The 24057-nt window shown below is 53.7% G+C and overlaps 1 protein-coding gene across 7 annotated transcripts in view; it reads right to left on the bottom strand.

Annotated features, from left to right (window-relative positions):
* Positions 1-3930: 3930 nt before the first annotated feature.
* Positions 3931-24057, bottom strand: part of PAX8 (paired box 8) — a 56349-nt gene continuing 36222 nt past the window's right edge. For 4 of the 7 annotated variants that reach the window (XM_044261589.1, XM_044261591.1, XM_044261590.1 and 1 more), the window contains exons 7-11: positions 20751-20874; positions 20079-20285; positions 13369-13470; positions 6613-6699; positions 3931-5147 (exon numbers count right to left, since the gene is read on the bottom strand). In XM_044261589.1, coding sequence (XP_044117524.1) covers positions 5071-5147; positions 6613-6699; positions 13369-13470; positions 20079-20285; positions 20751-20874 — 597 coding nt within the window. In that variant the 3' untranslated portion in view covers positions 3931-5070. The remainder of the gene's footprint in view (positions 5148-6612; positions 6700-13368; positions 13471-20078; positions 20286-20750; positions 20875-24057) is intronic. The other 3 variants (XM_044261593.1, XM_044261594.1, XM_044261596.1) reach the window with 1 other exon arrangement.

Here is a 24057-nt window from a genome sequence, read left to right as displayed (position 1 = left end):
CGCTCGCTCAGAAAAGAGCCAATTTCCACACTGCACAGTCCGCTTCACTCAAGGGGAAATCACATTTCCCTGGGAGAGCCGCAGGCAGCGCTCCACTCCACAACCTGGCCGGCTGCCACCAGGCACAGATGCGGAGGAGCTGGGGCCGACCTCCCCGCTCCCCTTCCCCTCACCCAGAGAGCCCCGCTTCCCGCCACCGCTGCCGCTGGGGAGCCCCTAGTCCTGGTCCCTGAATTCCTGAATCCCCATGCGGCCCTTTGCAAGAATAGGAGAAGGGGTGCCCTCGGGGGAGGGGAGAGGATGCTGGCCAGGAGGGGCCCCGTCTTGCCCCTTCCTTCAGCTTCTTCGAAGGCCTGGCTGGCTGTGGGTTCTGTCCCAGGGCCTGTGACATTGCAGGTGGGGTGGAAAGGTGGTGGGGTGTGTGAGGGAGCTGACGGCAGTGGGCCTATGCACCTGCCGGGAGAGGGAGCCTCGAGGCCGTGTCCCTGAGTCCCCAAAAAGCAAGAGGAACAGAAGGTGGTAATGAGAAGAACAAGGAGCTGAATGATGAGGAGATGGAGAGAGTTGGTGGCATTTGTGGAGCAGGATGCAGGACCTCTAAGCCCTTCCTGAGCATTTGCCCACTCTCTCCCAGGTCCACACCCCTGCAGACGCCCACAAAGTGGGGAGGTTCGGGGACATCAGAGGAATAATTTCATCAGACCCCGAGGAGAAGGTACTGGAACAAAAACTAAGAGATGAAAGTGTCAGGACAAGGAGGTGAGAGAGATAGAGGGACGGGACTCGTCCCAAGATTCACCTCGGTGGTCACTCCGTTGGTTCACTCCCTCTGGAGGGTGACTCAGAAGCTGCAGCAGAGGAACAAGGAATTCCCCTACCGACGCAAATGCTTTGTGACCCTAAAGGAAGGAGAACAGCAGCCAAGAGATGGCCTAAGGAGAAACTCAGGGCCAGGGATAGAAGGGAACCGGGATCAACCCGGCCCTGCGCTCCTCCACCTGTAGCCTGACGTCCAGGTTTCCACCCGGGACTGCTGGCCCCATCGGGAGTGCAAGGCAGGGCCCTAGGCGGTCACGGACCTTCTGACCCTCTGCACAAAGGCACAGCTGCCTGAGGTCTCTGCAGAGGCCTGGCCACATCTGGGTATCCAAGCCTTGGATTACAACGCAGAGTTGGCCTTGGACGAGGGGTTGGGCGGTGGTCCCTCCGCCTCCCAATGACGTTGAAAGAGTCAAGAAATCTTAAGTTCTCAGTTTCTCCAAGTGCAAAATGGAGCCAATGTTCAGAATCAGGGACACAAATGGACGCGAATGAGCTTTTTTATAAGCAGAAACTAAGTCTTTGTGAAGGGTTAGGACTCTCACTGAGGATGAGAAAAGATGAAGGTCGGAGTGAGGTAGGGATTGAAGGGGGCTGGGCAAGGAGCCCCAATCCCCACCGGCTTCCCTCTGCCCCTGAAGCTCAGTCCCACTGACTAGGGGCCTTGAGGTCTCTAGGCCTCTCCTCTGGCACCCCTGAAGGACCAGGACATCAGGAATCACCTGATTAGGACCCAGATAGGTACACACCTGAAAAAGTACGTGATTTGGGGGAAGAAAGCAGGAGGATGAGAAGGGAAGGCAGGAGAGGGGCAACCCTAGCAAACCCCTCAATCTTGCTGGTCCCCTATTTTCTATCAGTAGACTGGCCACTGACTCCTCTTGCCTGAGCTTGTTGCCAGGATGGAGTGTGCCCCCCCCCACCCCTCCATGGAAAACACGCTCTCTTTGGTAACAACTCATGGCAAGAATATTGGAGAAGGCAGGGAGGTGAACCAGCCTGGGGCGGGCCTTGGAGGCAGGACTCCCAGCTGCCCCTGTCCCCACTCCTAGAGGCCTGAGGATCACACCAGCTCCAGCCCACCTTGGAAAGATGGGCTCTACTCCACCTCGTGGTCCAGGTGGTCTGAGCTGCTCTGTCTCCTAGCAGGAACTTTTACGGCCACCTGCAGGGGCTGCCTGGCCCGCTCAGACTTCTGTGAGCTCCTGACACTGGGCAGGCCTGGCCATGTTAGCAGGGGCAGGGGGTAGAGGTCACGGAAGGGGATGAGTGAAGATGAGGGAGCGGCAGGGAGAGCTGCTGGGAGAGCTGCGGAGGCCTCCTCACGGGCTGTGACTGGGATTGTTGTAGCTGCTCTGCAGGGTGGCTGAGGGTGGGCCGGTGGTGCCTTGGGAATCCTCAGGCCCAGGCCCCATCCCGCATTATCCTCCCCACACACTCGACTCCCGCAACCCTTCACAGAAACCTTGCTACGCGGTAACCCAACCCCTATGTCCCCCCCATCCTCCTCATAGTCCTTTACCAAGCCCTGCCAATGTGGCCCCGACTTCTCTCAACAGCGCCTCCCAGTGCCGGGGGCACCTCAGATGGTCGCTTTCCCAGAATGCTCAGATGACTGCATTTTCCAAAGGGGGACCATGGTTTGACGGTCGAATTGACAGATCGAATGTCTGGGTAGGTACCAGCCAGCCATGCTGCCCTTGGCCCACACCACACACCACACACCACACACCACCACTTGCTTGAGGCAAAGTGCCCAGGGATGCTCAGAGCACCTCAGAGAAAGGAAGGGGAGTTCTGAACCATGGTCACCCCCTAGCAAAAGCACAGCGTAAGTCCCTTTGCTGTTTGGGGTTTGGAGGAGGCCTGCCAGGGGCACCGCGTATCTCAAAGTGATCTTGGATGGGGGCAGGTGGTTTGTTGCTCCTCAGAACCAGGTGGGGGGCTGCCTTAGGGCACTCAGGGACTCAGAGGTTTGAGATGATGAGGAGCCTCATGTAGGATGGGATTCAGTCCTGTGGCTAAGCTTGTTGTAGAGGGAAGGGCTGTTACTGGAAAATGAGCCTCAATTCGGGTCCTCTCAGACACGAGGCTGGTTTTCTCTGTGGGATGGTCCCAAGGCTCTACACTCATGCCATCCTTGGTGAGCATCCCCGGCTTCTCTTTAGGGAAGAGACCGGAGTGTGTGTGTGTGTGGGGGGGGGATAGTAAGAGCCCTATGTCTCTTCCTCAGCCCTCCTAGTCTTGGAGTCCGTGGTGGGTGAGGAGTTCTCTCTTCATCTGACTCAACCTGAGTTGTCTGCCCTGCTGTCAGCATTCAACAGGGCGCATTGCCCCTTGTTCCCGCTGCGCCCCACATGGAGAAGGTGCCCGCAGGCCAAGCGTCCTGGTGGGGGCAGAGCCCTCACAGCCACCATTTTATGTTGACCCATGTCCTCCTGCATTTCTCAGACAGGGATTGTCTGCAAGTCCCCACAGGCTCCCTCGGCTCCTCATGGCCCTGCACACCCAGGGCCTCCCATCACCCAGTCCTTCCAAGAGGACTTGATTGAACCCACTATTTCCCACCTTGAGCAAGTTATTTCATTTTGTCTGAGCTTCAGTTTCCTCACATGTAAAATGGAGCTAATCCCAACGTATCTATTGGACGCCCTTCGCACCGAGTCTGGCACACAGCACTGCCCAGAAGATGTCTTCACCCCTCCTCCTCTCCCGCTCTAGGAGGCACGGGAGCTGTTATGTAGGCCCCAGGTTATTGTGTTTCCAGAACCTTCTCCAGTCCTCCCTGCAGCTTCTCTGGCTTCCTGTGAATAACGAGAGCGACTACTTGTGGGAAGTCTACGACTGGCCCCGGGCACCGTGCCATGTGCTCATTTTGTCCTGGTGTTCACTCACAGTGCAAATCAAAGTTGAGGAGATGTGGCTGCCGGGAGTTCAACGTCTAGCAACAGAGGGAGAGGGGGAATGCGAAGTCAGGGCTTCTGGGCAGCCCACGGTCCTTCATCTCCCCGCCCCCCACCCCACAGTGAGCTCGTGGTCCATGGGGGCTCTGAAGTTCTCTGGAGAAAGCCCAGACCCAGGCTGCTTCCTTCCCCAGCCAACCCCAAAGCCTGCGACGAAGAGTAATGGTTTATTGAGTTATGTGGTAATGATGGGTTGTCTTTTAAAAAAAAAAGAAAAGAAAAGAAAAAAGAAAAAGAAAAGAAGCATCAAGGAGAGAAGCCCAACACGGCAGGGAGACAATTCACTGAGAGGCCAAAGTCTGGGGGTGGAATGAGGGAAGCTTGACCCAAACAGAGCTTCATTTATAGTATTTACAGTCAGGCTTTGGTGGGGGCAAGGGCTGCGGGGCAGGGGGGCCGGAGAGGGCACCTCCATGCTGGCTTGGGGGGGGTCGCCACGGGGACTCTAGAGTTGCTGTGGGCTGGGGCTGCAGGGGGCGCACCTGGCGGGGCAGGGGCTGTTGGGGGAGGGAAGCGGGCCCGCAGCGATTGGGCCTCGCTCTACCCCAGGGCTGCAGGTTACTCCCCAGGAGCCAGGGTTGGGGGTGGGGTGCCTTTGGGAATGGTTGTCTCCAGCTGGAGTGGGCTGATCTGGCTGCGAGGGGGTGATCCACCGGAGAACTGGGGCGTGCTCACAGGTTCTCGGCAGCAGGCGACAGGAAGGTCCCGGTGACCCTCAGGAGGAGCTTCCGGCTTTGACCCAGCCCTCAGCCCTGGCCAGGAGGGAGGTGCGGAAATGCCAAGCAAGCTGAGCGGAGAAGGTGAACAGCCGGAGCCTCAGCTGTGGGGCAGGCGGAAGGCGGCTCTCCGAGGGGCCGTGACCGGAGCATTGGCGCCTGGCTGCGGGGTGTGGGCCGCACCTCCGAGAGCCTGTCGATGGAGGAGCCAGGGGGGCCCCCCGTGCTCATCAGGGGGAGGGAAGCGGGCCCCCAGCTTCCTCTCGAGCTCCTCGACTGTTCCTTCTTCTCTCCACATTTTTCCCGTTCCGTTCTCTTTTGGAACGGAACCGTTCTCTCTTTCCCTGGGACTCCTGCCCCTCCTTATGGAGTCTTAGAGGACAGTTTGGCCTTCTCCAAAGTTATCCTGTCTTTCATGGTTCATTAAAACAACCACACAGGGAGTGCGCCGCAGTGCTGGACTTGCGGTTATTTTTCATGTAATAAATAAAGATTCCTTTGTGTGACTCTCTGAGGCCTGTCCCAGGCCAAGTCCTCCTGGTGCTCAGTTGCTCCCACTGTCCCCATAGCAACTACAGATGGTCAAAGGCCGTGGCGGTGGTGGGTGGCGCACTTGGCCTTGATGTGGAACTGTAATAATACGGGGAACCTGGACATGTTAAAAAAAAAAAAAAAACACCGTTGGTCAGAGTGGAAATTGCACCACACAGCCTCTCCTGCATCTGCTAACCTTGAAGACAACACAGGTTAATCATCTACTCCTTAAGCCTATCTGATCATCAAAGATTAACTCCTCTCCGGCCCTATTTCCTCCTTCTCCCGCCTCACCTTCGGGTTTCTGGCCAGAATGAGAACCGTGGCTTCTTGCCCCTCCTCCCAGGATCGCCTTGACCTTCAACACCCTCGTCTCAGGGAAAGGGCAATTGGCAGCAGTTACGTCTGGAACCCCAAAGAACCAAGCACACTGGGGGATTTCTGAGTCCGTCCCAACCCTTGGCCAAACAGTGAGAGGTCAGAGAATCTTCCTCTTAGGGCCCAGAAGGACTAGAATCCTGAGTGCCCAGGGGGAAATGTGCCTTTGAGGGCCTCCCTGGGGAGACTGTCTACCTGCAGGATAGGCAGCCGAGGTGGGGTTGGCAGGGAGGTGCCCTGCCCCCAGCCCAGCTCAGCAGCCTCATCCTTTCTGGTAAAATCGAACAGAAAGGTAGCTTAGAGTTGAACTCATCTGGCAAACAGAGTCCAGGTGAGCCATGCTTCTGGTCGCTTCTGGAATGCCAGGAGGTCACGGCAGGAGAGGGAGTCTTGGAGATGGATGGTCCTTCCAGGCCTATGACAGTGCCCATGGGGTGGGCCACACTGGCCTCATCGCTTTTCCTGGACTCAGGTTTGCTCTGAGACCCTCAAGGTCATCGCTCGGGGAGACTCTAGCAGAATCCCTTGAGTTTCCATTTATGGGGCCTGGTTTCCTAAAAAGCTTCTGTATCTAGCCCATGGCCCCAGGTCAAGAGATGGGTGAAGGGGAACCCACGGCTCACTCCCACGGAAGGGGGCATCTGCATCTCAAGCCAAATACTGGGAAAGTGAACAAAGGATCCCATGTGAGGGTTTTGGTCTGGAGTCATGAGCCCCAGAGCGACACTGAGATGGTTTATGTGTACAGCAGGATGGCCTCCGTTTGCCAACAGCGCACTCCCAGGGGCCAGAGGGCAGCTGGCATCCTGCTGGGCGCCCGTGTCTCAGAGTCACCGCGGCTGGATGTGGCTGCACTCTGAGCCCCTGAAGATGGGAAGTCCACTCTGAGACTTTTCTTGAGTCCACCCCTGCCCTCCCAAGGCCTGAGCTACGAATCTTACACCCGACACATGGCCTCAGGCGGCAAGAGGGAGCATGACAGGGAGAAGAAAGTCTCCCGCTTCTGTGCTTTCCCTCCAGACAACCCGGGGCTCTGGCTTCCCTCCACTTGCTTGGCCTGCCAAGAGCACCTGTCTCCCCAGACCCTCCATCTCCTCTGGGCCTCCCGGCTGCCTTTCAGACGGATTTTTGGCCCAGCCCAGCCTTGTACCCCCACCCTACCCCATGCAGCAGAGGGCCTGGGTGGCCCCCAGCAGACTTACTCAGCAAGCTGGAGTTGGGGAAGCGCCAGGCCTCGCTGTAGGAGGAGTACGGGGTGTGGCTGTAGGCATTGCCAGAGTATTCGCTTCCTGTTGGAGGCACACAGGTGAGAGGCCTGTGAGGTGGACACACCACCGTAGGCTTGGGGGTGGGGAGAAGGGTCTGCAGGGCTGCCATTGGGTGAGCCCTGGGGCACAGGGGGAGCCGGGGCAGGACAAGGTGAGCTCAGAGGACCCACCTTTGGGGGCCCCTAGTCTGCATCACTTTGGACAGAGCCCTTTATTGCCAGGTACCAGAGGCACTGCCCTGACAAGCTCAGTCCTCCTGGCTACCCCAGGAGGGAGGTGATATTTTAAGGCCCATTTTTCAGGTAAAAGAGCTGAGGCTTGGAGACCTGCAGAAGCACACGCGGCTGAAAGGCTTAGTGGTGTTTGGAAGCTGCCTTGGGACTCTAGGGCCCAGGTTGTAGCCGCTTTTTCTGCTGCGTGGACCTCCGGCAGAAGGCTATTCCAGGAGGGGCCGAAGGGAGTGAGAGGGGTCAGAAACAGCCACAGAAAGAATCCGCACGTACACTTGTTAGCCTCCCTAGGTCTGAGTTTGTTAGGGGCGGGGGTGAGGTGGCGGGGAGGGGAGGGGGTCCCGAGAGAGGATTAGAGGAAAGAGCAGAGGGAGGGAACGACCTGTAGGGAATTCTAGGACGTCCCTGTCCCATTCCAAGTCTGCCCCTTGAAGCAAACTCAGTGCGTGAATTGAAACAAAGTTCATCAGACCACCTCCTTCTGCGAGTGGATTCTTGGCTTTACCAAAGGAGTGACTGACCAGAGAAATCGCAGAAGGATTCCCTTAGACGACAGCAACAGACCCAAGCAGCCCTCTTCAATACCATCCATACTCCCCAGGGAGCTTAAAGACTGCAAAATGCTTTCCCACTCACTCATCCCCTTTATCCTCACCAGCTAGCTCTGAAGCCCCCATTAATACCACCAGTTTATAGGGGAAGACGTTGGGAGTGCCCCAGGATTAAGCAGTTTGCCTCCAATCCCACGTTGGCGGCAAATAGCAGAGCAGAACTTGACCTTAGGGCTCTAACTCTGAATTCCAGATAATCCCTTTACATGCTTCTGAGCCGAGGCAACCCCGCCATCCCCTGTCAGTCCGCACGACCCTTCAAAACCTCATCTGTTGTTGGGATCTGAGGACCTTCTGTGGCTTCCCGTCTCTTTCACAGACTCTGGAAGGGAAGCTTGAAAGTGCAAGCTCTTCAGCTCCAGCTCCCCACCACCAGATCTGGAGCTGGCCTGCCTGGAGTCAAACCTCTGCTCTCCGCTCCTTGGCTGCATACCCTGGCCAGTCACGTCTCCTCTCGGAGCCTTGATTTCCTCATCTGTAACATGGGGTGAATTACTGTCCCTGCCTCATGGGGTTTAGGGACGATTAAATTAGATAATATCCATTAAATGGTGAGCCCCACACTTGCTATATAAAAAGCTCTCAAAACATGCTAACTTTGATTATTTTCCCATTAAGCAGGTGCTAGAATAAAGCTCAACAGAGGATCACGAATGAAGAAACCGCTCCCCAGAGAGGGAGAGACATTTACCCCAGGTCCCGTGTTCAGTTAGAGCCTGCACTAGAATCCCGGCCCCTCGCTCCTACTCCAGGGGTCTTCCTTGTGTCTCACAATGCTAACTGTTCCCCATTTACTGCTGGTGGACCCCAGAACAGCCTGGTATCAGAGCACCTTAGGGGGAAGCCAGGGGCCCCATGTCTTTTCTTCCACCCAGTGCCAAACACTGCTGGCTCCGAAGCACGAGGAAGACATTGGTGGAAAATACACATTGCTTCCTCTCTCATTTTGTCACTTACCCATGCATTTCACTCACTCACACACTTACTTACTGAACACATGTTCACCAAGTACCTATGTGCTTCCGTTACACGGAAGCTGATGTAGGGCTGGGGGCTCAGGAGGGGGTACACGCCTGGGAGCAGCTTCTCCCCGCGCCCAGATCCGTCCACCTGCCCCAGCCACATGGATGAAACGCCCCTACACCCACGAAAGGCCTCGCTCTACCTCAGGGCTATCCCCTGTCCCCTTTGTTCTGCATCCCACCCCACTCACCCTTCCAAGGTCTTGGCCCTACAATCTGTCCCTTCCTTTCGGCTCTATCAATCTCTCCTTCCTAATTACCACTTCCTCCAACCAGCAAACACACTCTGCCATCTTCTGCATCGTTTTTTTTCTGCCCCAACTCTGGCTACCAGCCCCTTTCTGTGCTTCCTTCCTGGTTTCTGCCCTTACCTCTTATTCCCATCGGGAGTGCTGATCCCCCAAATCCCACAACTTCCACCCAATCCTTGCAATGGTCACTTCCCTGTCCCCTCCCAATCCTCTCCCCCCACCTCCTAGCTGACCTTGATTCAGGTCATCGCTCCTTCTAACGCCTTTGGGTTTTGTGATGCCTCTGCTGCCGGATCCACTGTCCTCCCCCACTCACTCTCTTTGCTGGTTTCTTCTCTCCTCGAACTCTAAATGCTGAAGGCCTGGTTTGTGAGCCTTCTGTGATTTTCCATCCACATTCTCTTTCTAGTGATCTTGTCTAATCCCTTGACATTAAATAACAGCTTAGTACGATGGCTGAAATTTATGCCCTAGCCGGAATTCTTTCCTGACTTGAGACATATATCAATGCTACTGCCTTATTAAACTGGGTATTTGGAGGTGTCTCAATCCTCTTGGGGCCTATAGAGCTCTTAATTTCCACGTGCCACATGCTCTACCTCCTTCTCTCTTGGTCTCCCACATTTTTACTTGCCACCACCACCAGTCATGCATTTTCCCAAGCCCAGAGCCTAGGAGTCATCCTTGTAGCCTCTGTTTTGGAACCCCTACAGCCAAATCACCAGTAAGTATTGCTGGCTGTACCACTAACATAGCCTCAGTGTCTCTTTTCTCCTTCTTCATTGCTATCTCCCCAGCCCAAGCCCCATCTGTTTTTTTTTTTTTTTAAAGATTTTATTTATTTATTTGAGAGAGAGAGAGAGAGAGAAAGCATGAACAGGGGCAGAGAGAGAGGCAGAAGCCACTCCCTGCTAAGCAGGGTGCCCCATGTGGGACTTGATCCCAGGACCCTGGGATCATGACCTGAACTGAAGGCAGATGCTTAATCGACTGAGCCACTCAGGCACCTATGGTCATGTCTTGAGTGAACTATTGCAATTGTCCCTCCCCTAACTGGTCTCTGTGTTTCTACTTTTGACTAGCTACTCTCTGTTTTCCTAGCAGCTCTGTTTTCCTAGTCTTAAAATTTGACCCAGCCACTCCCCAAATCCCCTCCTTTTGTAATGCTTCTCCCATTCACTTGCTGTTCTTAGATATACTCACCCCCTTTCCATGTGTGATCATGCTAAACTGGTTCTTGCCTCGGGGCCTTTGCACTTGCTGTTCTTTTGGGCTGGGGATGTTCATCACTTGGCTGACCACTTTGAACACCTTCTCAGAGAGGTCTCCCCTGTTCACCCAATCTAAAGTAGTTATCTCCTCTCCCTGTGGCTCTTTGTGACATCATTCTACTTTATTATCTTCACGGCACTTATCACTATCGGAAATCATCTTCTTTATTAATTCATTGACTTGTTTACTGTACTTTTCCCTCCACTATTAGGTCCTAAGCTCCATGAATAGAGGGACCTGCCTTGTTCACTGCTATAACCGCCCAGCATCCTATGCCATAGAGATTCAACCAGCATTTGTTAGGTGAAAAGGTGGTGAATGAACGGAAGGATGCAAGAATGGTTGAAAGGCTGGGTAATGGAGGATGGATGACAGGAAGATGGATAGATGAAGGGATGGATGTATGGAAGGATGGACGGATGGATGGATGGGTGGGTGGATAGAAGGATGGATGGCTCACTGAAAGGATGGATGTAAGAAAGGATGGATAGATGAGTGCATAGAAGGAACAATGGACGGAAGGAAAGATGAATGGAAAGACGAAGGATGGAAGGAAGGATGAATGGGTAAGAAGAAGCACGGATAGGTGGAAAATGTGTACAAAGACACACGGTGGAAAGCTGAGTGGATGGATGAATGGATCCATCTGTCCGAAGTTGCCGGTCTGCTCTAGAGCTGGTGTGAGGGTCATCAACTCTGTTAATGGGGCAGGAACAGCAACAACCATGAGAAGGCAAAACAGAAGATGAGTGGATAAGAGAAGTCTGTCCTGGTCCTGTTCTTGTGTTGCTTTCTTAGAATATGTGTTGTTATTTCTGGTATTGTAGGAGGCAGTGCCATATAGTAGGAAGAGCCCTAGATTTGAAATCAGAAGACCTGTGTTTGAACAACTCAACAACGTAGTGCTGTTCATGGAGACCCTGAGCACACTAAACTTGTTTCCTTATCTATATTAAACGAGAATAATACCAGCCTCCTCATCCTATGGTGAGGATTAAGCAAGAAAGTTGTATCTATGAATGACCAGGCACAGAGAAGTGCATAATAAATGATCTTCACCTTCCTTCCACAGGTGATTGAAGAATGTCACTGGCGTGCCTTGCATTAAGCACATGTTCTGCACCTAGCACACAGTAGATGCTCAGTGAAGGTTTATTTTTTTATTTTTTTTAAGATTTTATTTATTTATTTGACAGACAGAGATCACAAGTAGGCAGAGAGGCAGGGAGAGAGAGAGAGAGGAGGAGGGTCAGTGAAGGTTTATTAATTTTAATGGAAAGCATCACCATTCAGCCCACTGGAAGATTGTGGCTACTGGAAAGAGATGGACAAATAATATTTTATGGGGGGGAAAAAACCACAACCTTCCTTAAGAATTCATTTGTACAGGACGCCTGGGTGGCTCAGTCCATTGAGCATCTGCCTTCTGCTCAGGTCATGATTCCAGGGTTCTGTGATCGAGCCCCACATCGGGCTCCCTGCTGAGCAGGGAGCCTGCTTCTTCCTCTCCCTCTACTGCTCCCCCTGCTTGTACTCTTTCCCTCTCGATCAAATAAATTAAAAAAAAAAAAAGACTTCATTTGTACCGTGGCATTCCTAGGACCCAGATGATGCATTAAATAGTATTCCATTTTCTGGAAATTTATTTACACACAACTGATTAGGGAGCCCCATGCAAGGCAAGGCCCATCCTTTTGCAATTCAATGGTAGTTCATCAACTGTATTGTATGTTTTTTTTTTTTTTTTTCTTTTTTCTTTTTTTCCACCACACTCACTCAGGATGAGATCTTTCTCGAAACACCTAGGGGCCTTTGATGAGAGGCCCAAACCTTCCAACTACCTCCCAGGTCAGACTCCAGGCTCCTGGACCCCCTTGCCCTGGGCCTGGCCCTGGGGAATGATTCATAATTAAGAGAAAAGCCCTGTGCTTTCTGTTCCCTCCTCCTCCTCTAAGCAGGCGGCCTGGAAGGTGGAGAGGTTGGAAGGGGGATGGGGGAGCCGACTGGAGCCTGGGATTTTGATTGAGAGGCCCCATTATCCACACTCTTAAAAAAATAACCGAATCTTTTCCTTTTTTATCTTGACCAATCTCATTTCACGCTCCAGAAGAGGAAGGGAGGGAGGGAGGGAGTCCAGGGCCAGGAGGGAGAGAGGAGTCAGTATTCTGTATTTTCAACGCTGCATTAAGCACATCGCCACGGTAACCAGGCCGGCAACAAGTGCCAGCTCAGCAGGTTCCCAGGGAGCTTGGAGCCTCCTTCCTTCCCTCCAGTCTCCCTCCCAGCCCTCCTCCCCGGAGAGCCCAGCCCACCTGCCTCAGCACTGGGCACCCAGAGTGGGTGGCTGGCAAAGAACAGTCCCTGCCAGGGAGGGAGGAAAGCAGACCTGGGTGTATCTGCTAAGGGTCTGGGGTCAGAGCCACAGAGGCTGGCATGGGGGTCACAGATGCTCTGACTCACAGCCCATTCCAGAAGCTCCAGGTCCTAGGACCTCTTGATGTAGTAGAAATGGCTTGATTCTGCCCTATCCACCCTTGTGTCCTTCCCATAACTCCCTAACAGAGGGAGTGCGATTCGCCCCTTGTCTTCCTCCCTCGCCTACACCTTGACACCCCGGGTCACTTTTGAGCAATGATCATGCTGGTAGATAAAGAAACCCAAAGGACTGGCACACAGGAATCCAGGACGGTCCGAATGATGGTGGAGAAATCCCAGCAAGTCTCCTGGAGTACCCTGGGAGTCCCTAGAACATGGGTCCCACCCATACAGGGTTGAGTGGGGGTGGGGTGTAAAGGAAGGTATATGTCAACCATCATCATCATCATCATCATCATCACCAACACCATTCACACTCAGACTGTGCAGAAAGGGCATACAGATTCACCAGAGGGAAATGCCTGGAAGACCATGGATGGTTCAAGGGCCAGGCTGGTGCTCAGCTCACATCACTCTGCAGACCCCTAAAGCACTCTCCATCAAGGCTCTCCGTCAAGGTTCACTGAGTCAATGGAGGAAGTGGCAGAGCTTGGATTTGAACACTGGTCTGTCTCTGCCCCGCCCATTTCATCATGGGGAGTCTGGGAGCATGTGGGAAGAAGGAGGTTGAGCAGGGGAGAGTTAAGGAGCCAGAACTAACATCTTGCCTGGAGGCATTTACAACATGTGCCCTTTGGTGGGTCCTGCCATGCCCTTTGGGAAGTCTGTGCATGGGACACACCCTCCCTCCTGTCCCCTCACGCTCCACCTCTGGCCCACACCTCCTGTTTGTAGAAATCCCCTCCTGCCCAGCCCCCTGCCTCCTTACCTGCCACCATGCCCGCGATGGCAGAAGAGGCATAGCTGCCCTGTCCACTGGTGGGGATGTGGGGTGGGTATCCGGGCAGTGTGGGTCCCACCATCTCTCTCCCTGGAAAAATACAACGAGGAATCATTAGCTCAGCTACTGTGGGCTCTGGCACTTCCTGTCTTGCTTCCCTGAGGCTCAGCAAGTCTTTCCTCGTGCCAAGGCCAGCTCTCTAAAGCCACTCTCCAAACCCGTGTCCCCCTCCTCCCTTCTCCGAGTTCAGGGCGCAGGCCGCACTGTGCAGGGAGCACCTGCCTACTGCAGTCCTGTATTATCCAATGATTTCACTTGTGTGAATCTTAATTCACTCACAAAAAGCTCATGCTGTTGGAGGGAGGCTGGAGGCTATGTCTTTTGGGTCCTTATTATCCTGCCAGCATCGAGAACAGCAGTGGGTGCAGCCGTAATAGGTCAGAGGCCACTGGACTCAGACTCATGGTCTCCCAGCCCCAGTTCTGAGGCTCAGGAGCAAGGGATGGCACAGGTGTGGCCTTTGGGCCACTACCTTCGACCACCCTTTTTCTGGATCCGAGGCAGACACTGCTAATCAATCGTTGTACTGTTTGCCAGGGGGCCAGAGACGGTCTTCCTATCAGAGCTGTGAAGGACACAAAACCTACCGGTGATCCCTGACCTAGAAAGGAGATGTGGGCTGGGAGATACTTAGTGTTTACATGTGAACATGAACTAGACAACTGGTAACCCCATTTCTGAGGGAGGGAAAACCCCACATTTCCAGGAAATGGAAATGTTTATAATGCCCTTGCCTCAGTGGCACTGAGGCAGCTCTGGAGACCTGTCTGATCGCCCTGGCTTTACTTCTTCCTTATACCCAGAAGTCAAGCCTTCCCGTTTTGAAGGCCCCCATCTGACTGGCTGTGTTTCTTCCGCAGCCACCATGTCCCACAGGCCCGGATGGAACTCTTCCCTCACCCAGGGATTCTTGGTAGCACATCCTGGCTTGCCCACTTCTGCCCAGGTTAGGACCCCCATGCCAGCATATGTATTAATAATGCCCATTTCACTCTCAAATGCCCAGTGTGAGTGATGAATTATTTGGTCAACCCAGTTCTTGGTGATGGTTACGGGATTTCCTCAACTCCAGCACTCTTGACATTTGGTGCCATCTTTGTGAGGGGGCTGTTCCTTGTATTGCGGGACGTTCAGCAGCACCCATGGTATCCACTCAGAAGGTGTCAGTAGCAGCAGCCCAGCACCCTCCCCCGCCCCCGCCGTGTGACAACCCTATGTCCCTATGTCCCCAGGGGGCAAAATCGTCCTGGGTTGAGAACCAATATGTTCGATTATGACCATTTCCCCCAAATGCCTCTGCCTCTTCCGCAAAGGGGCTGCTTCTTCTCCTAGAACTTGCATGGACACCCTGTGAGCCTGTCAACCAACTTGCCAAGGTCATTCTTTCTATATCCCTGCTTGTCCAACTTTTTTTCCCCCAAGGTTCCCCCCCTCGCCCCAGGTCCTGCATGCTTCAAACTCTTCAAGGGGTGGCCAGGAATGATGAAAGGGAAGGTACGTCCCATGGAACCTTATGAGTCGTCGATACCGGAGGGACTAACTCTTACCTTGATTTCTAGGGATTCCCTGAAGACTGTTTGTGCATTCAGTAAAGATTTTTTGAGTAATTATGATGTCCTAGGCACTTTTCTGAGTACTGGGAATACAGCAGTGAATAAGAATGCTAAATTAGCAGGTCCGCCATTAACTCAAGATGGGGCACGAGATCAGATGGACGTGTGGAGGCAAGCCTGGGGGTCAGCAGACAAGACCCAGCCTTCTGGGCTTCTGCCCTTTCTCTGGAGGGAATGGTGTGGGAACCAGAGGACCTCAGTCCTTAGTCTGCTGCTACAGCTAATTTTCCAAGTGCCCTTAGACCAGTCACCTATGTGCCCAAGCTTGTGTCTTCGTGTGCAAAGTGGGAGGAAAACAGGAAGAGTAGCCTAATGCACCTTATTACTACTGCTACAGTATGACCAGTGTAACTCAGAGCCAGCGCTCCATGCTACAGGTGGACACTGAGCAGGGCAATGGACACATTCTATAAATTACTACATGTCATGGGAACCATTACAGAAAAAATCTTATTTGAATAAGCCATCAGTGTTTATTATCTAAAGCTATGTGAATGTTTTTATACACCACCTCCTAATTTGTTTGACTTTAGGACAATGTCCTGCTATGGTTGATGCTGGACCAAACAGGGAAGAATTTACCCAAATTCTGCAGGTGGGTTCAGTTCACTTGACCCAGGGTCCAAACAGATGAGGGACTGGAAACCCAGGTGAGGCAAGGAAATTTCAGTATATTCAGAAGTAGAGGGAGAAATACGCAGGAGATAAACCAAAGTAAAATATGATCTCTCTTCCAAGAAGAGTGCAATACAATCAGCTATCAGACTCAACCCCTTCAGCCCTCAGATGAAGCACCTGGCCAGGTACTGGAGCCCATGAGAGAAAGGGGTGACAAGAAGCCTGTGGGGTGGCAGGGGTACAGAGGGTAGACAGGTGCATGCAAAGGAGAGTGATGGAAAAGGGTGGCTAATTCAAGCCTGATGCTTCTCTCTTTCCTCCTCCTGCTTCTAGATCCAAGCCAGACTGTGGCTGAGTGACAAACCCCTTAATTGCTCTGAATTACATCTTCCTATCTGTCTCGTGAAGAGCTAGGTTAAATAAGAGATTGCAAATTAGGTTCAGTTTACCCCTAAATTCTTTGGTAGGGGCTCCCTGGTACACTGTGTTGAGCAGGATTCTGAGGCTGTATCTGTGTCTACCAAGACTGTGGCTGGAGGTGAGGAGGTCAGTCTTGGCTCTTAGGCCACCTCTTTGCTGGTGCTGGCCTAGGTACTCTCCAGGCCTCTTGTGGTCCCACATTCCCCTTTTTCCCACCCTCATCCACCCCGTCCCATCACCTGGTCCTACTGCTTCTTGAGCTTGGAAGCTCCGTGGACCCAGCCCTGGGGCATGGGGTCCCCTGAAGCCACAACTTAATTTAGCCGCAGTTGCCCTGTGGGACCCCATCCCATGAAACCAGCCCTTAGACTGCTCTTAGAAATACATTAATCAGTCTCACTCCCTTAAATTCTGAGATTTCAATCTTCACCTCTCCTCAGTCCCCATGTTTTCTCCCGGTGGGACAGAAGTTTCTGAATCAAATGCCAGAGCACATCCCAAAGGCTTCTAGGAAACTTGGCCCTCCTGGAAAGTCTAGCAAGATTTTCTATAGGATGGCTCTCACCCAGGCTGTGGCCCCTTTAACTTCCTTGTCAATCCCTCAAAACTCTGCTTCCGTTCCTTACGTAAGTGCTTTCTTCCAAAAAGCCGCGAACCTTGCAAACTTCTCAGAAATGAAACCACAGAAACCATGAGTACATGAGTTCCAATGTGGCCTAACCATGAGCTTTAACTGACTGACTTATTTTTAAGGCTCTTCCTCATGAGTTTTTCTGATTCGCATCTCCTCAGCACTCAAATACACTTCCAACACGGCCCTGTTTTTCAGAAGGTGATGTAGATATAGGCCCATGTTGGCTGGCTATGAAGTGAGGTTCTATAAGAAAACCCTAGCGCCCTAGAAATACTGGTAAAAGTTCTAAATATTGGTAGCATTCCTCCGAGGAATTCAGAGGGTAGAGGTGATTGCAGACAATTTTATTTGTCCACTTTGATGTCTGCCCTCTATGTGACCCCTTTTCAATTCCTTATCTTGTTCTGATAGCAAAGAAAATTTATAGCAATCCAGAAATCTCTTTGGCAGGACTAAATATGATTTTGCACAAAAGAATGGAGGCGGGTAATGGACTCTTTGATGATAAAACCAAACTCAGAGCTTTCTGATCAGCTGAGCTGGAATCAGCCCCAGGACAGGTGGGACAGGGATGGCCTTGATATCACTCTTGCAAGTGTGTTGGGACCCAGACTGGGGCATCTGAAGGGAAACGACAGGAATATCAGGGGCAATCCTATTGCTCCCCAAACTCTGATGCTACTTTTTTGGCTAATTAGGGAGAAGCTGAGACCCAGAAGGACAGTCACCCTGGAAATCGCACAATCAGAGCCACTGAGCGAGGAGAGGAGGTGACCCCGGGGGGAGACGGAGATGCAGCTGGGAAGATCCTTAGGAAGCCACTCAGAGGAGGAGAGCCGGGAGGGCCACGCTGAATCTGGAAGGAAAACTCAGCTGTCCTGCCCCTTCCTCCAGTCTGCAGCACTACCTCAGAATAATTCAGTCTGAGCTACCTTCCCTTCCTTTCAAGTTCACCTCTTCCTCCTTTGGGTCAATTTCTAGGCCCCTGGACTCTTGAGATCGTTCCTCCTAGCCTTCCTTCTCCCTGGATCTCCTCACAGCCCGATCACCACGGCTCAGCCACAGGTTAGGCATTTAGGCCCATTCTTGACCAGAGGCCACAGGTGGATGGTCTTCAAGGAGCTGAGGGTCAACACCCTGGGCTCTGCATGAACACGCTGATCCTTAGCTACAGAGCTGGCCCAACTCTGTGAACCGCAGCCCTGACTTGCTTCCTGCTCTTAGCAACCTGCCTGGACCCAGTACCTCCAAGTCTGGGCACCTCTTGCTTTTCTGAGCCCCTGCCTCTGGTGCCACGTCTTCTGGGCCTTGCAGCCCCCCACTGGCTCTTGCAGGGGCCACGCTCGGCACCCTGGTGTCTTCCTTACCCCATGTGGTGGATAACCTTCCCTTCCTGCCGTCGGTCTAGAGAGTCAGCATGGCCACTAGTCTAAGAACTGGCAGAGAGTGGAAGCGGCACCCGGTTTGACTGCGTGTTGACAGGGGGTGCTTGAAGCCCTCACAGGGTGACGGGAGGGGAGAAACTTGGGGGGGACTGTGGGGGAGCACTTTGCCCGGGGCTGTTCCAACTATACTTCATACAACTATCCAAGACCGCTTCCCACGGCCACCTGCCCTTCCCTCTCCACTCAACTGGGTCTGCCAAGTCTCTGGGCGACTCACACAGTAACCAAAGTCCCGTTCCCCAGCATCCCATGCTTCACCCACACCTCACCCCTTGCTGCCTTACCGCAGCCCTCCTGCTCCGGGCCTGCCATTCACACGAAGCGGGCAGCCTCACCCACGATTGGGCCTCTCCACCCTGCAGGGGATGGGAGTCCCTTTACTCCCTGGCTCACCTCCCACCCTCCCTATCCCATTTTCTCTGGCTGACATCATCCCACTCAGCTCACGGATTTTTCTCCTTTAATCACTTTGGTCAAAACAAATGACCCATCTCCGCTGACTTCACCAGCTTTTGAAATTTTGAACTCTGAGTCAACGTTCGCTTCCTTGCTCCATGCCCCGAAACACTGTCTCTCAGCCCACACACTGGACTTCCTTTGTTAACCCTTTACCTCTGTGCCCACTTCTTCCAAGAGGACCTCCCACATCAGACGGTGGGCATGCACAGAGAGTAAAAATCACAGGTGCCTGCCGGACAGAATATAGAGGCAGCTATCCGACAGGGTCTGTGAACGTGAATAATATGACCTTGTGGTCCCGCTGGGCAGGCAGAGGTCTTGGTTTTCTAGTTTGGTGGTCCAACGGCTTTCAGGGGCAGAGTCCCTGCTTCAAACAAAGTAGCTCTTCATTTGTCTGGTTTGGATACCTGGCTTCTGTAAAAGCTGTCACTTCAAGAGAGTGTTTTGAGGCCCAGAAAGTTGAAAACCACTGGCCCAGAAGGGCTGCCTCACTTCTGGCTTCCTCCTTGGGTTCTAGTTCAATGCCTTGGGCCCATATCTCAAATAGTCCCATTGCTGGGGAAGCCCTTCCGATATCTGGAGATGATAATGGGTCTCTGCTCCCTTTGCTTATTCCACTCCAGGCCTCCTGCCCAAGCTGGACACACCGACTCTTTCGGCTACTGCCCAGGCCCTGGCTGGATAGGCTGATGTCCTTCTGCTGGGGAGACCCAGTTTGATTTATAACTTGGGGTGAACGCAGGTTGAGCCCTCACTCTGCCAGACACCACATGCCTATTCAGGGACCTTAACCAGGCCCTTCTCCTTCCTGGGTCTGTTTCCCATCAGTGTAAGGAGAGATTTGTTGTAGATGCCCCTAAGTGCTTCCAGCTTTAAATGTTTTGAGCCAGTGAGGTTCCTGATGGAAGGTCCCTCTGTTTTCCCATCTCTCAAGCTGGTAACTCTGCTTCAGTGTTCTCCAAGGGTGACACTGCTAAGCTGGGTATAAGAAGAGATACACTATGGAGACCCAATGGGGAGAGACCCTGTTGTCTTTAGAAATTTGGTACATTCATTGGCTACAAAAGCCAATGACTTTTTCCCTCCAAAGTTCTTTTTTCCTTCTTTTTTATTTCTCACCCTAACCAAGCGTTCACTGCTTTATACTGCCCAGCTCCTGACCTTAACGTCCCTGCTTGTCCATGGGGTTTTGGAGCAAGTTTCTAGAAATCAGCTAGGCACCCCTCTTCCGGGCATCGACTGCCCCTCCCGCCGCCTGATGTTGCCAGCACAGAGCACCACATATGGGCATGTTCAAAAGTTGTGGGAAGATTTAGGGAATAGAGTGATGGCGGACAGAACTGAGGGCCAGAGAGGGGGCTGGACCCCAAAGCAGAGGACTGGTGGCCGGCCCTGAGATCCCCCCGCTCCCACCCCCCGCGAGAGCTGCCCGGGACCTCCCTGTCGTACCTGAGAGGAGGGCCTGGCCCGTGAACTGCCCGTACACGGAGGCAGCATGGGGAAAGGCATTGAAGGGCGGGACCGAGGCACCGGCTGGGACCCCGGAGCCGACTTGCTGCAGATCCAAAAAGGCGGAGCTAGATAAAGAGGAAGGGGTGGAGCTAGAACTGGACACCTCGGGGGTTTCCTGCTTTATGGCGAAGGGTGAATGAGGATCTGCCGGAGGGAGGGAGACAACAAGGAGAGAGGGGTGTGAGATGATGGGGTGGGCACATGCACAAACCCAGCCATGAGATGTGGGGTTGGGGGAGAGCGGGCGGGGCGCTGGGGCAGGCGGCTCCTCTCTGAGTCTGGGGGTGACGGGAGGGGCTGCGCGTGTTCCTCGGGGTGAGTGGGGGCTGGGGAGACAGAAGCTCTGCCTCCGTGCTGTGCCTCTGAGGTGCCGAAGGACTGTGTGTGCCCTCCTCCCCTCCCCCACTGTGGTGGGGGAGCGCGGAGGAGGCGGTGGGCCACCGGGAGGCCGGACCCTCTGTACCCACCCGGAGGCCCAGCCGGCACAGCCCACCTCTCCTTGCAGGCCCAGGGCCCTAGCCACCTCCGCCTCAGGGCAGTCCACACTCTGCCTTCCAGCCCCTCTGCGCAGCTGGGCCCACGTGGCCCAGGACATTCCAGGCATCGTACCTGCCACCACCGGGTAGGTCTGGTGAGTCGAGAGGTTGCGCCCCAAGGGTGTGTTGGAAGGGGTCAGGGTGGCCTTGCCGTCGTCCAGGGCGGCGCTGTTGAGCAAGGGCAGCGGGTAGAGGCCCTGGGGAACAAAGAGAAGTCAGCGTGTGGGGGTCCCCTGGCGTCAGTCCTCACTAGGGGACCCTGAGACCTGATCTGCACAGAAAGGCTCCTTTCCTTTCTTCCTTCTTTGCACTCCCGCTGGACTCCACTTAGCCTGTTAATGGGTTCTTGGGTTTCTTATTCTCCCACTGGACTCCCGACCCCACTGTTCTCCCAATCCCCGGCTCCCAGCTTCTGCTCGTGCAGCCCCGGGATTCAAAGCCACCTGGTGGCTCCACGGCTTGGCTGACCCCACAGGGTCTGGACCCTCAGAGAACGGGCTGCAGGGCAGGAGCCGTCTCTCTGTGGCGGGTTTCAGAGTGCTTCACCCATTCATTGGTTTATGCCTCTCCAGATGGGAAACACAGCCACGGAGGCCTCGAACTGGACACCTCGGGGGTTTCCTGCTTTATGGTGAAGGGTGAATGAGGATCATTCATAGGTAGGTTCCCCTATGGGGCAGAGGCAGGATGGAAACCTAGGGGTCTGGCTCTCCCGTCCATGCTCCCCAACCTTGCGCTCAACTGGATGACGTCATAACCACAGCCATTTGCCAAGGGCGCCCATTAGAGCTTTGCCCACATTAACCTGTCCGCTGACCCCCACAGCCCTGTGACGTGGGCAGGCAATACTGTGTCTGTTTTATAGGTGGAGAGCCTGAAGCCCGGAGAGGCAAGTCCCCAGGCAAGAGTGACACAGGTGCTAGGCTGCCGCAGGGAAGCGGCAGATATATCCCCCCCAACCCCGTTGCCCAACCCCCCCCCCAGGTGGCTGTCTTCTTCCTCTCCTCTATATCCAAGTCAATTTAATTTGCTGCTTCTGCTGGAAGGTGATCCTTGGGGTTAATGTTGTTTAAACAAAATAAAACAAACAAAAAACCTCTTTATTAAATACCTGTGGGGTTTTCTTTCTCCCTTGTTCAGTTATAGGCTACGTGCACTACCCCTCACTGTCACTCCCTCCCTCGAGGGGGCAGGACAGCGCACACAAGCACACACCTGTCCTCTGCCTGTGGGTCACACACGTCACAAACACACTCTGTGTGCAATGGTAAAAGCAACGAACACTCTGTGGTTACATAATGGGTTCACTTCTAACGATTTCTATGGAGCTGGGTTCTTCAAAGGGCCACGGCGTTTTCAGGTTGCCTGCCAGGCACTTCTGGAAGCTGCAGGCATTTCTAGAGGCCACCAGGGCACCATTGTCATATGGTTGTGATTACTGACTGAATGGTTCTCTGGTTCCATGGTTTTCTGAGGCGGGCCTGCTTCGAGGTAGGGGGAAGCTGCTTAGAGTCAGGCTTAATGAAATCGAGCAAAATACCTAATTTCTAGAGAGTGTGAGAAAAGTTTAAAATGCCTTATGGTTGTGTTGATTTGATAACAAATACAAACTCAAAATCCCTAGCTTTCCCAAATCCAGACAGTTCAGTGGGGAAATAAAATGTCCCCCAGTTCCCCCCAAAGTCCCCAGTCATCCCAGTGATGGCCGGATTTCTTCCTGGGATTGAACTTGAATCCAAGTGCACAGGGATGTAATGCTCTAGCACGTGGGCCAGCTTGAGGCCTGGGTTTGCCGTGATCAGCCACTCATCCCTTTAACAGGGAAAATTGAATCTGCGTCACCAGGAGGATGTAAGGACTATATGAGATTTTTTAATACATACATTAAATGCTTAGCACAGAATGCCCAGGACATTGCTCTAAAAGGTATTATTATTTCTGAATTCTGTGCAGTCATAAACTGCAAAGTTCTCGGTGGCTGTCATAATATTCACATTCAGCTGATGTGTTCTTGTTGCACTCATAAAAGAGAGGACAAAGAACTGTTCCTCACTGTGACTCCTGGCTGTGCCTAGTGGTGAAACAGCAACCAGAACCAGGAGTGAGGCCACGTGGTGTTTCCGCTGAATGCTTTCCTCCTTGTCGATCTGATAGGGAAGATGGCTGTGCCTTCCCCCGCATCCTGAGGTCGAGTGTGAGGACCTGTGCTTCTCTCTCTCAGCTGCCCAGGCCAGAGGGCCTTCCTGGGGCCAGGTGAGAGTGCACAGTGTCCTTGGATGACAAAGTCCGAGTCACCAAGGGCAGGAGAGGCAGGGGCTCAGACACAGGGAGCCCTCGGCACAGGCTGGGCCCTCCCTGCCCCTTACCACCCAACCGGGTGAATGAATGAGCGAGCAGATTGACTGAGGGAGGAATGAATCGTGGATGGACACTGCCGAGCCTCCACTTCCTTATCTATAGGACAAGAGGTTGGAGCAGTTCCATGGTTTTCAAACTCTCTTTCTCTAGCCTTCGAGTGAGAACTGATGTGGAAGCATTGTATCTAAAACAGGGAGCCGGCAGGCCAGTCAGAAGGAAACCAGGGCCAGCAGACCTGAGCTCCACAACCGTTCACTCCCCCAGGCTCTGTCTACCCACCCCCCAGCCCTGGGTTATTGCCACACAAATGGAAATACTGGGCTCCGTGGTCCCCAAGGTCCCTGTGGCTCCACGACTCTCTAAGACCCTGATTCCCTACGTGCATGGGCCACCTTGATGCTGGTCTCCGTCTCCCTGTCATCATCAGGCGGGGCCCTCTGGGGGCTCAGCCATGGAGCCAGGAGGTGGCTCTGGGACCCAGCGGGTACCCCGTGTCTAGGCAGCAGGATTTCTGCAGGAAAGCTGGTGCTTGCACACAGAGCGGGCTCCCTGTGAGGGAGCCCAGAGCTGCAGCTCCTCGTGCCTTGGGGAGCCGTGTGCTGACTCTCAGATGAGCACTCGGGCCCTCTCCCCAGGTCTGCTGACGGCCAATTTTCTCTGCACCCCCTCGTGGTGGCCACAGCCCAGGCTGATAAAAATCGCTGACGCAGATTGCCTAGCCAGCTGCGGTGCTGGCGTGGGCCCAGCAGCCCAGACGGTCACTGGCTGTGGTTCAGCCCCTTATTGGCCTCGTCCGCATTGTCCTGCTCAGACTTTCAAGGCGTAAGGCTTGCCTCACTCCCGGATCAAATGACAGCATGAGCAAAGTGGGGTGAGCAGACCCACCCTAAGGGAATTCCTCAGCTGGCTGACCCGGGGAGGGGACATGGGGGTGGGGACAGGAGCCGCTGCTACTGTGGACAGACACACATGAACGGAGGGGCCAGTGGTCCTAGAAGTTCTGTCAGAGCTCTGGAGTCTCT

Source organism: Neovison vison, chromosome 8, assembly GCF_020171115.1.
Source record: "Neovison vison isolate M4711 chromosome 8, ASM_NN_V1, whole genome shotgun sequence".
Lineage (NCBI taxonomy): Eukaryota > Metazoa > Chordata > Mammalia > Carnivora > Mustelidae > Neogale > Neogale vison.
This window is presented reverse-complemented; position numbering and strand designations above follow the sequence as displayed.